The sequence below is a fragment of the Anolis carolinensis genome, chromosome 3 (assembly GCF_035594765.1).
Source record: "Anolis carolinensis isolate JA03-04 chromosome 3, rAnoCar3.1.pri, whole genome shotgun sequence".
NCBI lineage: Eukaryota > Metazoa > Chordata > Lepidosauria > Squamata > Dactyloidae > Anolis > Anolis carolinensis.
Window position 1 is genome coordinate 264,760,311 of NC_085843.1, and position 15,125 is coordinate 264,775,435.

Below are 15,125 nucleotides of genomic sequence, written 5' to 3' on the forward strand. Positions count from 1 at the left end.
GTTACATCCTGATACTGATACTTTTTTAAAATTTTCTGGCTTGTCAGTAGATGGCACACTGGCTATATACATTTTTGAAACACTGTTGATTAAGTCTTTTCTTAGCTTCTATGCCTCATCAAAAATATTAATTCTAAGTACTAAGTAATTTTGCACAGGAATATTAGTAACAACAAAATCAAGTACAGCACCAACAAGCAAGGTTTTGAACATAGAAAGAAATCTGAATCAAATTATCAAATGCATATTACTGAATACTGAACTAGGAGGGCAGAGTTACATCTATTCAAGCATTTAAGGAGAAAGATCTCATATATGTGTAACTACGAGCCCTTTGTATGTTGTCTCCATTCAAAATGTTCAGTTGGGCTCAGACCAGTGGTTCTCAACCTGTGGGTCCCCAGGTGTTTTGGCCTACAACTTCCAGAAATTCCAGCCAGTTTGCCAGCTGTTAGGATTTCTGGGAGATTAAGGCCAAAACATCTGTGGACCCACAGGTTGAGAACCTCTGGCTTAGACTAACCTCAGACATGGGAATAGAAGAAAAGGAAAAAGAAGAGACGTTTCCTTTTTTCCAAAAAGAAATAAATGCAAGTTGTTTAGAATACTGGATCATAGGTTTTTGTTATAAAACAATGACATTTCCTGGAGTATTTTGCTATCTCTGGGAGCCTTTTCAAATAGCTTTTACACTATCAGTTTTTAATATTCTTGTAGCTTTTATTTTATCTAAATTGTAAAATTGTATAAGAGTAACTGTGCATTGCTTTAATTTTGTACTTAATGGGGCTTACTTTTACATAAATAAGTTTTGGATCATGGCTGGACAGAACAACCCAATGTGAAAGGGAAAGGGAGTGACAAAGCACTGCTTCCATTGTCCAAACGTACATGCAAATCTCAGTTTCTGGGGATATTCAGGGGAAAAGACACATGGACATGTTGAGGCGGGGGGGGGTTAAGGAACCCCAGGAAATACCATATATGGGCAGAGATGGCGACAGCTAGCGACCCGGGTGCATAAACTCACAGAAACATGTGACTTCTGGGAAATCATGTGTTTCTGAAGAAATGAAAGCTAAGGATAAACAAACAGAGCATGCGTACGCAGGCGCTCTGAAAGATTTGTGAGCACGGCACAAAAAGGGTGCAGCCGGCCTGCTGGTCAGCACAGATTGGGCAGCGTCACAACTCTAAGCCAATGAATTTGCTTGTGGGCGGGCATAACCCGAACCCTGTAGTGTGTATAAATGTTCACTCAGCATGCCACTGGCCGGTTCCCCTGGAGAAGCACTTACTTTGTGCTAGGGGGACCCCTAGTGGCCATTAGCGAAATAAAACTGCTTTCTGGGAAATTCCTTCAGTTGTCCGTCTTCAAAATTCCTCCACTGCGCCAACAAGAACCGTAGCACGAAGGTTCCGCTACATTTTCTGGTGACCCCGACGTGATTTTTTCCTATAAGACGGGCCAGGAGATTTGGAGACGGATCCCGTTGGCGGGACGGCCTCAACTCAGCGGTGGGGGCCTGAGGCAACTACCGTGAGACGAGAAGGGGCCCCTGAATACTACACGACCGGCTGCGGTGCTTGCCTCTGATTGCCAACGCCGACTGACGGTGAGAGCTGCAACATCAGCGAGGTTCCACAGAAACCGGCTAGGAGGAAAAGGATCCAGGGGAAAAAGCCCAGGGGCGAAGGTTGGTCCGACGTCTACAGAAATCTGGCAAGTATAGGGGTTTGCATGAGATATTAAGGGAACGCCAGCGCTGGGAGGGACAAAAAAAAAAAAAAAAAAGTTCCCAGGGAGGTAGAAAGGGGTTCTGTCTTGTGTTTCCTGACGCATGCCGTGAGTGGCCGGGTGCCCAGGCCAGGACAGTCCCCTCTATTAGGCAGGATGGGAGGGAAAAATTCAAAGAGCTCCACTCCCTTACAATGCATCTTAGATAATTTTGGCTCTTTTGCTAGCAGAGCCGTAGCAGGGAATCCAAGGGACCTAAGAGATTATAGGCTGAGAAATTTGTGTCAGGGAGAATGGCCAGATTTTGGTTTAGGTTGGCAAGTAGAAGGAACGTGGGATCTGAAACTGATCCGAACAGTGGAAGAATATTGTGCTGTGAATCATCCGAACCAGTGGGTCTATATTGCTACGTGGGAACGGGTAGTTAGAGAAGATCCAGGTTGGGTTCGACTGTGCAGGAATGGCAAATGTATGGTGGTGAAGAAGGAGGGGAAAAAGAAGGAAGTTTTCCAATCCAATGAGGAGGACTACCCAGATTTACAGTTGAGTGTACAGGCTAGACAACAGGAATTATTGCCGCCACCCTTGCCACCGCCCCCCCCACCCCAGGGAACAGCCCCCACACTAGGAACGAGACCCCCACCCTACTCTTCGGAGTCAACCGAAGCGGCCAAGAAACACTATCCTAGCCTAGAAAAATATCAGGAGGAAACAAAGGAAAAGAAGAAGTCACAACGGATGCCCAGTGATGCTTCTCCGGCACAAACTCGGAGACATGGAGCTCCGGTGTGGTCTGGTGATTCACCGACCGGACCGGCCCTCCAGATGCCCTTGAGAACGGTGCCTGTGATAAACAACAGGAATGAGATAGTTCAAGCATACCAGGTAGTGCCTTTCAGTAGTAGTGACATTTTGAATTGGAAAAATAATACTCCACCTTATAGTGAAGAACCCCAAGCTATGGCTAGGCTATTGGAAGGGATTATGGCAACCCATAATCCCACCTGGCAAGATTGCAGACAATTGTTGAATATGTTGTTCACATCAGAGGAGAGAAGAGCAGTGTTGAATAATGGGGTAGCCATAGCCCAGGTTGGTGCCCCACAAGATGGTGATGCAGCCGAGTGGGGAGCACAGAGGTTTCCTGTGGAAATAGATCCCCAATGGGACACCACAGAAGAAGGACATTTGCAGAGACTGAGAGGATTCCAGCGTATATTGGTAGAAGCGGTAAAGAGGGGCCCGCCGCGACCCGTCAACATTGTAAAAATTCAGGGAGTGGTACAGGAAAAATCTGAGTCACCAACAGCCTTTTTGGAAAGGCTGGAGGCAGCATATAGAAAGTATAGCCCGTATAATTTGGAGGATGAAAACGGTAGGAGGGCGATTCAACAGTCTTTTATCAGTCAAGCGGCTCCTGACATCCGGAGAAAGATTCAAAAGCAACCAGGATTTCTAGGAAAGACTATGAATGAATTGTTGGCACTCGCAGATCAAGTTTATATGGCGAGGGACCAGGTAGAAGAAGAGAAGAAGGACAGGAAGAAGAAGCAGGAATACCAAGCATTAGTTACCATGATGGAACAAAGTGCAAGTGGACAGAGAGGAAGAGGAGGATATGCCAGAGGGGGACAAGGAGGAAGAAGGGGGCCCCCTCGGAGGTTAGGTCGAGACCAATGTGCTAAATGTAAGAAGTTTGGACACTGGAAAGGTGAATGCCCAGAAGGAAGAGAAGGAAGAGAAGGAAGTCAGGAAGGACCGAGAAAGAGGAAGGCCTGAGAGAGGAAGAAACCCAGGAAGGGGAAGAGGGCGTGGGAACTACGTACCTTTTCCTGCAAGAGAGGTGATAGCTGCAGCAGCTGTGATGGAAGAAGAATGGGAAGATATGGATGGAGGAGAGGAATGAGGAAGCCAGGCTCTTGTTTTGTTGGACCCCGGGGAGCCGATGGTCACACTTGAAATCGGGGACCAACAATTGGACTTTTTAGTGGACACAGGTGCCGAAAAATCAGTAGTAAATACAAAAATTAGTCCACCAACTCGGGAAACTACGAAAGTAATAGGGGTGTCTGGGAAGACCCAGAAGTGCCCCTTCCTTAAGGAACGCACCTGCAATCTGGCCGGACATCAGGTCAAGCATAAGATGTTATATCTCCCAGACTGCCCAGTCCCTTTATTGGGAAGGGACATTTTATCAAAATTACAAGCACAACTCCAGTTCATGAAGAATGGACAAGTGGAGCTATCATTTCCCATGGAAGAGGAATGGAGACTGTTTCAAGTTAGGATTTTTACTGAAGAAATACAATGGCCATGGCATGAGACTCCTTTAGTGTGGGCAGAAGATAATCCTCCAGGATTAGCTAAATATGTTCCACCGGTGGTGGTGGAAGTGAAAAGAGGAATGGGGCCCATATGCAAGCCACAGTATCCCGTCAGTCGAGAGGCAGTGCAGGGGATCAGAAAGCATCTAGAGCGACTCCTGCAGCATGGGATATTGGTACCATGCAGTTCCCCATGGAACACGCCCCTGCTCCCAGTCAAGAAACCAGGAGGACAAGGAGAATATCGCCCAGTCCAAGATTTGCGGGCTGTAAATCAAGTCACCGTTCCCCTAACCCCGGTAGTGCCAAATCCATACATCATGATGAGTCTAGTACCAGCATTTGCCAAATGGTTTACTGTATTGGATTTAAAGGATGCATTCTTTTGCATTCGATTGGCCCCTGTATCCCAACCGATCTTTGCTTTCCAGTGGGAATCTCAGCAGTCAGGGCAAAGGACCCAGTATGTTTGGACACGCCTTCCTCAGGGGTTCCGGGACAGCCCGACCATTTTTGGTCAAGCCCTGGCCAAAGACTTACAGGATTTTGTAATACCTAAGGAAGAGGGAATTTGGCTTCAATATGCAGATGACCTGCTTATCGCTTGCCGGACACTAGGGGGCTGTAAAGAGCATACTTTGAGATTTCTCAAGACATTGGAAGAAAAGGGTTACAAAGTGTCAAAGAAAAAGGCCCAGTTGTGCTGTCCCACGGTGAAATATTTGGGGTTCCATCTGACCGAAGGAAAGAAGATGTTAGGAGCTGAAAGAAAGGAAGTTGTTTGTGCCATCCCCACTCCCAGTACCCGGCGACAGGTGCGGGAATTTTTGGGATCAGCAGGATATTGTAGACAGTGGATCCCCAACTACGCCGTGTTGGCTAAGCCACTGTACCAGGCTACGAGAGGTGGAAGAGAAGATCCATTTGAGTGGACAGAAGAATGTCAACAGGCATTTAAGGCATTAAAAGAAGCATTGATGTCATCTCCAGCATTAGGACTGCCCGATTTGGAAAAACCATTCACTCTGTTCGCTGCAGAGCGGGAAGGAACAGCGGTTGGAGTATTGACCCAACCACTAGGTTCATGGCAAAGGCCGATTGCCTACTTGTCAAAGCAATTGGACACAGTGGCTCGTGGATTGCCACCTTGCCTGAGGGCTGTGGCAGCATCAGTAGATTTAATCAAAGAAGCGAATAAATTGACCCTAGGACAGCCACTGACAGTTAAGGTGCCCCATAGCGTTAAGGCACTGTTAGACATTAAGGGACCGCGCTGGCTCACAAGTGAGAGGTTAATGAAATATGAGGGATTGTTGTGTGACAACCCACTGGTGACCCTGGAGACTTGCTCCACTCTGAATCCGGCCACCTTGCTCCCGACTCCAGGAGACACCACGATCCATCAGTGTGCCCAGGTGATGGATGAGGTATTCTCCAGTCGACCGGATTTGAAGGATGTGCCACTAACTAAGGTGGACGACACTCTGTTCACAGATGGAAGCTCCTTTATGGAAAATAATCAAAGACACTCAGGTTATGCGGTTGTTCGGTGGGGGGGAGAGACGCTGGAAGCAGAGTCACTGCCCCCGGGGACGTCTGCCCAGAAGGCCGAATTGATTGCCCTGACCCGAGCGTTGGAATTGTCAAGCGGAAAGCGGGTTAACGTCTACACAGACTCAAAATATGCCTTCACCACCCTCCACGCACATGGAGCACTGTACAAGGAGCGCGGGCTCCTCACGTCTGGAGGAAAGTGCGTGAAACATGCTGGAGAGATTGTGGATCTCCTGGAGGCGGTTTGGAAGCCAAGGCAGGTGGCTGTGATGCATTGTAAAGGGCACCAACGTGGAGACGATCCCGTAGTGCAAGGAAATAGGCAGGCTGATCTGGCAGCCAAAGAGGCAGCTAGGCTGCCCTATATTGAACATCAGGTAATGGCCCTACAGGTAGAATTAACTGAACATAACATTACATATACACCAGAGGAAGAAGAATGGGCCTTAAAGGAGAAGGGTCAGTGGTCAGGAGAACTCATAGTGATGCCAGACGCCCGTGTCTACGTCCCTAAGGACTTGGCATGGCACTTAGTCCAACACATGCACCAAAACACACATTTAGGAAAAATGGCATTGGCAAATCTGCTAGGACGACAGTTGTATATCGATGGATTACATAGCCTAACGGCAGCAGCAGCCCGAAGATGCTGGACATGTATCAAAAATAACCCCAGAGAAGGACCCCTCAAGCCACCAGGAGTCCAACATGTGGGTGGGGTACCCTTTGAAGCTTTAGTCACTGACTTTACAGAAATGCCCCCATACAAAGGATACAAATATTTACTGGTGTTCGTGGACACATACACAGGATGGGTGGAAGCTTACCCTACAAGAACTGAGAAGGCTGTAGAGGTGTCAAGAGCTCTAATGAAAGATGTTATTCCCAGATTTGGCATACCCTTAGAAATTGGATCAGATAATGGCCCCGCATATATTCAACAGGCTGTGCAAGGATTATGTAGAATTTTGGGCATAAAATGGAAGTTACATTGTGCATATAGACCCCAATCTTCTGGAAAAGTGGAAAGAATGAATAGGACATTAAAGGCTCAGCTTGGGAAACTTTGCCAAGAGACAGGATTGCCGTGGACGGTGGTTTTGCCCATGGCATTATTAGGAATCAGATGTACACCACACAAACGGACAGGACTCTCCCCTTTTGAAAGACTCTATGGACGACCCCCTTTGAACTTGAAGGGAGCCTTAGAGACAGGAGCTGAGCAGCACCTCATAGGAGAGAAACAGACATTGGCCCAGGTTCAGGCTTTGGGCAGACAAATGCAGCAGTTAGAAAAATACATTTCTGAATTGAACCCACCATTCCCTACCACACCTCTACATTGTTTTTCACCAGGTGACGAGGTTCTGGTCAAGGATTGGAAGATTGAGCCATTGGGACCCAAGTGGCGAGGACCCTATGTTGTGCTCCTGTCTACCCCCACTGCAGTGAAGGTGAAGGAGATTAAGCCGTGGATACATTACACCCGTGTAAAACTAGCACCTGAGGAGTGGCGGACGGAGCGAGTTCCTGGTGAGGACCTGAGACTCAGGATCATCCGGCAACTCCCTAAGGGGTCAACAAGGCCATGAAGCTGATCCCTTCGGGTGCAACGGAGCGTCGGTGGTCAAGTATGTCGCAGCATGGCCCAACAAAGGCGCTCTCCGGGAGATGGTGGCTAGACATTTTGAGAGGAAAAAGTGGGAGACAAGCTATGAGGAGGGGAGGAAAGCGCACTGTGTTTGGTATATTATTTGTGCTGAGTTTTATTCTCTCTTTTGGAAAAAGAGCACATGGGAATTGGATAAAAGAACATGCCAATTATATGTTTGAGCAGCACGGGAAAGAGGTAGCATTAATATATGAACACCCCCTCACCGTAGGAGATTTTTCATTTCTTCCCGATTTAATTGATGAACCACAGATTGTGTTGGAGGGATTGTCCAAGGCTCAGGAGGGTCCACCTACCGTGTTTTCTAGCATACCGCAAAGGATAAATAAAACTCGGTTTCGACGGTTTAGATACCATACCTCCACCAGGGGTTTGTGCTTCTGTTGTGGAGGATCGGGAATATGGAATTCTGAGTGGAAACACTGGGGAACTAGGCAGGCGTTCTTTTCCCGATTAGGCAATTATTCCCATTGTCGAGACCGGTTCTATCTACATGGACGATTTAATACATCTTATGTCTCACGATTAAATCTAACCGCAACCGAGTGGGCTAGCATGTATCCAGATTATCCCACATTTAGTGTGAATGATTCTATTGAGGGCCTAAAATCTTATATGAACATACTGCAACAATTAACCCAACTGAGCCTAGGTAAAAGCCTCTGTCCGTTATGGCAAATTAGGGATCCAAATCTATGGTTTTTCTTTGATAAATGGGCCACAAATTATCACCCCGGCAACTACCAGTGTGTCGGTGTGGGTTATTTGACATTCCCAGTTCAGGTCTTACACAAAGGGCATCAGCGCCTGAAACGGGACATTGTGCAAACAGGCCCTCTAGGACCAGAATGCTCGGATGAGGTCATTATCAACAAGGCCCTGTCAGGTTCAGAAGCCTCCCGTGTAGGAGGAGGCCTGATCACAGGCTTGTTGACCCTGGGTGCTTACCCAGGGATTGTAGCTCAAGCAAACCGTAGAAGTGTTCTAGGCCTGACTTGCCGCCTTGAAAAGTCCATAAATGCCACTGGTAAAATTTTCCGGGAAATCCAGTCTGAAGTAGAAGAAATCAGCCAGATGGCCCTACAGCATAAGTTGGCCCTTGACTACCTACTGGCGGCCAGGGGGGGGTTATGCGCCATGGTTAGAGGACGTTGTGTAGTGAAATTTCATAACTTGAATAATACTATTGAAGATGACATCGAGTCATTACAAAAGTTAATTTACAATAATGTCCAGGAGATAGAAGGTTGGTCTCCCTTCTCCTGGGTGACTAGCTGGTTACCCTCAATAGAATGGTTGAAGAACATATTGTTGGTAGGGATTTTAGGATTGTTCATTGTTCTCATAGTTATGTGTTGCACTCCAATAATGATGCAAATGTGTACTAGGTGTGTCACACAATCTTTACCTGAAAAAAAGATAGCCATACTCCAAGCCAAGCGGGATTGGATGGAACCATAATGCTTTGCTTCAGCTTTTGTACATGCGCTTCGCAAAAAGAAAATGGGGGAGTGAGGCGGGGGGGGTTAAGGAACCCCAGGAAATACCATATATGGGCAGAGATGGCGACAGCTAGCGACCCGGGTGCATAAACTCACAGAAACATGTGACTTCTGGGAAATCATGTGTTTCTGAAGAAATGAAAGCTAAGGATAAACAAACAGAGCATGCGTACGCAGGCGCTCTGAAAGATTTGTGAGCACGGCACAAAAAGGGTGCAGCCGGCCTGCTGGTCAGCACAGATTGGGCAGCGTCACAACTCTAAGCCAATGAATTTGCTTGTGGGCGGGCATAACCCGAACCCTGTAGTGTGTATAAATGTTCACTCAGCATGCCACTGGCCGGTTCCCCTGGAGAAGCACTTACTTTGTGCTAGGGGGACCCCTAGTGGCCATTAGCGAAATAAAACTGCTTTCTGGGAAATTCCTTCAGTTGTCCGTCTTCAAAATTCCTCCACTGCGCCAACAAGAACCGTAGCACGAAGGTTCCGCTACAATGTTAGGCTATGAGTATGGCATAACTAACACTTTCTATGATTTGCTTAGCTTTATTTATTTCTCGTGTCAGAAGTGAACCGAGGGTACAAGTTGTAATAGATTTGCAAACAGAGATTTTTTAAAGAAATCCCCCCCCCCCCCAAAAAAAACTTGGCATTAATGTCTTTTGCCCAGTAGCTGGCCACTTGGAGTGCCTCTGGTGTTGCTGTTAGGTCCTCCATTGTGCATGTAGCAGGACTCAGAATGCATCACAGTAGGTGGTCTGTGGTTTGCTCTTCTCCGCAGTCGCATTTTGCGTACTCCACTTTGTAGCCCCATTTCTTTAGGTTGGCTCTGCATCTCATGGTGCCAGAGCACAGTCTGTTGCTTAGCTATAATCTTGTCTTTACAGTCAAATTTCAGGACATTGTATTTGAACATCTTTCTGAATGTAAGCTGTAAAACCTACTGAGCTCTGATTTCTCATTAAAATGACAGAATGTGATTAAACTAACTCTGACTTGCTGAGCATCTTCTCCCTACCCTTCCACTCAAAGTTTCAAGTGTAGAGAACCAATGTAATACCACTATAGGCAGACATCTGAAGGCAGATTTCCTTCTCCAAGTGATGAGCCACTTTCATTCACCATCCCAATGAGGAACCATAGGATCGTGCTCTGAAAAACTAGATTTTTTTTAAAAAATTTTTTATTGATGCTTAAACATAATGGCCATGCCTATGATGATGGAGTTCCATCCTCATGGTTATAACTGACAATATCCCTCTTCTACTGTTCTAATCTGGTCTCAGAACAACTGAAGTGTTTCTGAGATGCTGGAAAATGAAACACACCTGATCCACAGCATGAGGTGCCTTGAGAACAGCCAATTGGAGAGACCCCTTAAGGTCCTGCCATAATTGTTTGTCAGCAACTGGGAACACACTGTAGAATCATTCCCCAGTGCTGTGATCTCACATATCCCAGAAATGCATAGTTCGGGGCACTGCTTGGATTGAAGGTATGTTTTTGGGGTCATATTCAGTCATTCATGATCATAAATGTAATTCACTGACTCTTAGGAAATCATAAATTCAGTATATGCAAGGCGTGACATCATAACAGGATGCCAGCCAAGGTGCTATCTTACATAATATTTCATGTCCTTTCTTGTTTTGTATATGCTAGGGAAGAAATAATCTTTTCAAATAAGTTTCTTTTATATTCCTCTATTTTGTTCTGCTCTTTTCTTTCCCTTCTTATTGCCAGTGTGGAAGCATATACAATTTTAGTGTACCTTTAATTATATGACTATATTGCTCGTTTTTCTGAAGGCTGAGTCAGATGAATCAAATCCTGTCATTATAAACAGAAATCAGAGAACAATAGGTTTTATAGCATATAGCAACTCCGGTTGCTCCTGACACGAAAAAAAAATAAATAGCATATATTCAAAGAAAGCTGCTTGATGGAATGCTCTGGAACTTGACAGAACAGAAGAGATTCATGTAAATAAATGTATACAAGGCTAAGAAATATCTGACTGATAGGAGGATAGAATTTCTCCTTGTGAAGGATGCAAATGACAGACACTATCATTAATAATAATAATAATAATAATAATAATAATAATAATAATAATAATAATAACTTTATTTTTGTACCCCGCCTCTATCTCCCCAAAGGGACTCGAGGCGACTTACATATGGCACAAGGTGCCTAAAACAACGCAAGGTGCCTGTAACTATACAAGTGCAGAATAAGAAGATAGCGAGCAAGTACAGGCAGCTAATAGAAATAATTTGACCAGACAGGTTCTAGCAAAGGCATTTAAAGTTAAAGCACCCACTCAAAACCCAAAAACGTTGACTGAATAAAGGTTTCAATCACTTGTCAGAGGGGCATGAAAGAAATTCAAATATACCCAGAAGGGATTTCCTGACCTCAGCAATAGACATTGAAAGGTTTTCCTGCAAACCCAAATAAGCTTCCTTTGAAAATGCAAGAAACATCTGTGTTGTTAAAAATATTAGCAGGTATGCAAGGTCATATGTGAAATAGCAGCCCACCAGATTACCTGCCCTGAAACTACATAGGGCTTAAAAGTCATCATGAATTCTTTAAATTGGTGCTAAAAACCATCACAACAAAAGATGCTTCCTTCATGCAGTCTCTGCTAACAATCTGTCTATCATATTTTGAACTAACAGTAGTTTATGGGCACTTTTCATATCCATTCTTACTGAGATCATAAAGCACTTTGCAGTTATTCCAGCATAATATAGCGAAGGCACGTGTCTTGAAGTTTCCAGGATTGGACACAGCAGCAAAGAAGCTTAAACTATGTGAAGGCACTTCTAGCCATGGCTAACATTTGGACATCAAAACTGAAACCATCTTGCAAGGATCCCAATGATTACTTTAAAAAAAGAATGCTTCCCAGTCCACCACAAGTTGAACCCCTATCTCTTTGGCAGCTTTATTGACAATAACAGCTGTCTATTCTGTGTAAAGAATTAGTTTGTCTACCATGACCAGTCCATAAGTAATGACTAATTATAAATGATCATGATGGTGGTTTTTATAGCTGTACAAACACCAACTGTCTTGAACTGGTTTTGCCCTGGTGCACAATATGTTTTTAAATCCAGCAAAATTTAACATGTGTATTTTTATTGTTGTTGATGTTGTTGTTGTTGTTATTATTTATTACCACCCCCAAACATTGAAATGAAATAGTTGAAAGTTATCCACATGATGATAGCCATCAAGCCTTACACCTTTGCATTACTTTTTTCATTGCCAACTTCATTATCAATTCCACCTTGAATAAATGACATGACTGATCTTAAGTACCCAGGGATTATGTAATTCATGGGTATGAAGTTTTAGAGCATCATGAAACCAATCTTGACAATCTGATGCCTGTATATAATGCCAAATTTTTCCCTAAAATTTTCTGATTTTTGAAAGGTTGCCTAGGACAATACTTTGCCCATCCTTTATCTAGTGAATGAGATGGCTTCATGAAGCTACATAGCAAGGCTGATTGTAATGCTGTCAAATGTTGTCACACTGAGGGCAACTGAGAGTAAGGGCAAGTGAGTGTGTCTAGAACAAGTACATGAACATAAATGGCATTAGTTTTCAAAAATGGTTGGAATAAGAAAGGACATATGGCACTGTTGTTCATCGAAAATAGCCCTAGCAATTATTCTCACTCGGGGGACTTTCTAGGTTTGGTGCTTGAAGTACCTTGGCTGATCAACAAGTAAAAATATGCTAATATTATGTTAACGTGCCAATTTCCATCATTAAATTCATGCTCTTGAGTTCATTCATTTTGTTAGCAGAAAGTATGTGAACTGGAAGCCTCTTAGGCTTTTTCTTTCTTGAAAAACGAAAGAACTAAGGCAACCACCTTCTCCCTTCATAGTGTTAATATTCATTTATTTTATTAGTTCAGTACTGAGAACTGTTGAATAACTTATGACAATGGGAGGGGGAAAATTAGCTATTAGAATTAGATATTAAATTCACTGCATTGAACTATACCCCAAAGCCAACTAGAAACAAATGGAGACTATAAAGGACAACTGTGATGATATGCCTAAAACTAGTGTTTTTCAGTAGCAGTTCAGTCAGATTTTATGCTCAATGAAGTTTCAAAATGTTTCTTAAGTGAAGCCCTAAGAAAAGGATGTCATTGGCACAACTTTAAGGTTATAGAGCTCCCTTGGTGATGAAGAAAATACATACCGATCCACATTACTGTTATACTGTTATGCTGCAGAAAAGAGGAGACCTGTTAATGTTAACAAACTCTGAAAATGTAGGATTCAATAGATAAAACATTTGTGCTTGATCAGTATCCCCTGCTGGCTTTGTGTGGTAACTAGCTGCCATCTACACTGCACTAAAATGTGGTGTAAGCGGGCCATTATTATGAGACATCTAAATGACGTTTCATGATAATGCACATTAACCTGGAATTAACCTGGAAGTTAAAAAATATCTCCAAAGATCTGGACCTTTCAGTAAGTTTCACATCTTTGGGGAGGTGTGCCTGTGGAGACTGCTTCTGAGATCACTATTCATTTTAAATGCTGATTTTATGCAAATTTGGGCCAGTGTAGAAGGGTCCTAAGAATAGTTTTAAAATCTGGTTTTAGGTACATAGATAGTATTCATTATGGGAAATCATCTGCTAGAGAGTGAGATGGTGTGGCTGCTAAAGGCTACAAGACAATGGCTGAAATTCTTTTAAATTCTTACACATTCTTTGGGTATCTTCTTCCTTCCTAGCACTGCTATATTGAAAACCGTAGAGAGCTCCTGTACCTTTAATGGTAATTTATAACAGGGAATTTCAGCAAATGTATGGGAGTTTTCATCCTGGCAACCCTGATTTTTCTATCTACACCCTTGTGCTTGTAATGACCACCCTTTTTCTTATATCTGGAGTAAGCAAGAATTTCCTATAGATGAAAGTCAATATATGAAATCAAACTTCAATTTTGTGCGCCCTAATTAGGGAAGATTTGGTATCTTGGGCTCAAAAAGTGTCATAATCTACCGATCAATTGGAATGTATTAAAAACAGTAATTTCAATTTGAAAAGCAAAACATATCCTAAGGTTCCCTTTCTATTTATACTAGTTTATATCCTCATCCCAGAACTGTGATGAGGACATGGTCTTATGGAGAAGGAGGGGAAAGGAAAATGGCTGCAGGTGAGAGTGTTAAAAATGAAGAGTTGATGGGAGAGAAAAAAAACTTGACAAGCTGGAAATCACCAGCTTGTCAAATTAGGCACATATACTTTGCCTAAATGCTTAAAGTGTACTTTGCAAACTAGCCATTAGGGAGTATAGGCAAAGAAAAAGTGTCAATGTGTCCTACCTTTCAGAGGATAGTCTTCTAACTGAAGATATAGTCAGTTCTTTGTATTCACAGATTATGCATCCTGAAATTCAATCACCCATTGCTTGAAAAGGTTTTTGAAAAATAAAAAAAACACCTTGATTTTGCCATTTTATGTAAGGGATACCTTTGTCTATAATGGATCTTGAGCATCCATGGATTTCGGTATCCACAAAAGGTACTGGAAACAAACCTATGCTTTTTTAATCATCTTTTTGAGGTCCTGCCCAATCCAATTCTAATCGAAAGATGGTGTCCATTAAAACTCAATACAGGATTCAGTAACTCCAAATACAATACTACAGAAATTCTGACATGTCCTAGCTAGCATGACCTATGATGAGAGATTGTGGGTGTTGCAATCTTAATATATGTGTGGAGCTACAAGTTGCCTGTCCTTTACTTACCATCTGGAAACCAGACCGAGGGCCCATCTAGACAGTACCCTTATCCCAGGAGCTTCTGCTGAAAGGCCCGGGTTTAATGGGCTATGACCTTGTGTGGACAGGCGCAAAGGGAGTCCTGGGGCTTCCCTGAGGCCTGTCCAAGTACCCATCTTACACCTCTGGGCTCCTGAAGCCCAGAAGATGCAAGTTTGCCCCCACCCCCTTCCCAACCCCCCCTCCCCTCCCCCCAGAAAAGCCCTAAAAAGTAAAAATAACTTACCAGCCACCATGAAGCCTTGCAGCATATTTCAGGGAATGTACCAATTACACCGAGAAAAGAGAGAGGGGGCTTTTCAGGGGGCTTTTCATTGGTGTTTGGGTGCTCTGCCAGAAGGTCTGGCAGGGCATCTGGACACCCCCCCCCCCAAAAAAAAAGCACATTCTGGAGGGAGGGGGTAGACTTTAACCCAGGAGCAATAACATTTAAGAAACGCAATTGCTCCTGGGTTAAATTGCTATCTGGAACCACCATGAACAGACTCAGTAACCTGGC

The 15,125-nt window shown here is 44.0% G+C and overlaps 1 protein-coding gene across 1 annotated transcript; it reads left to right on the forward strand.

The window, feature by feature from the left end:
- Positions 1-945: 945 nt before the first annotated feature.
- Positions 946-8,019, forward strand: LOC134297954 (uncharacterized). The gene is made up of 2 exons (XM_062976990.1): positions 946-3,472; positions 3,654-8,019. The coding sequence occupies exons 1-2, from the start codon at positions 1,895-1,897 to the stop codon at positions 7,206-7,208; spliced, it is 5,133 nt and encodes a 1,710-aa protein (XP_062833060.1). The 5' UTR covers positions 946-1,894; the 3' UTR covers positions 7,209-8,019.
- Positions 8,020-15,125: the final 7,106 nt, after the last annotated feature.

Coding starts and splice junctions, on each gene's coding strand:
- LOC134297954 (XM_062976990.1), top strand. CDS start 1,895: ATGGGAGGGAAAAATTCAAAGAGCTCCACTCCCTTACAATGCATCTTA. Junction 3,473..3,653: donor AATGCCCAGAAGGAAGAGAA/GGAAGAGAAGGA, acceptor TGAGGAAGCCAG/GCTCTTGTTTTGTTGGACCC.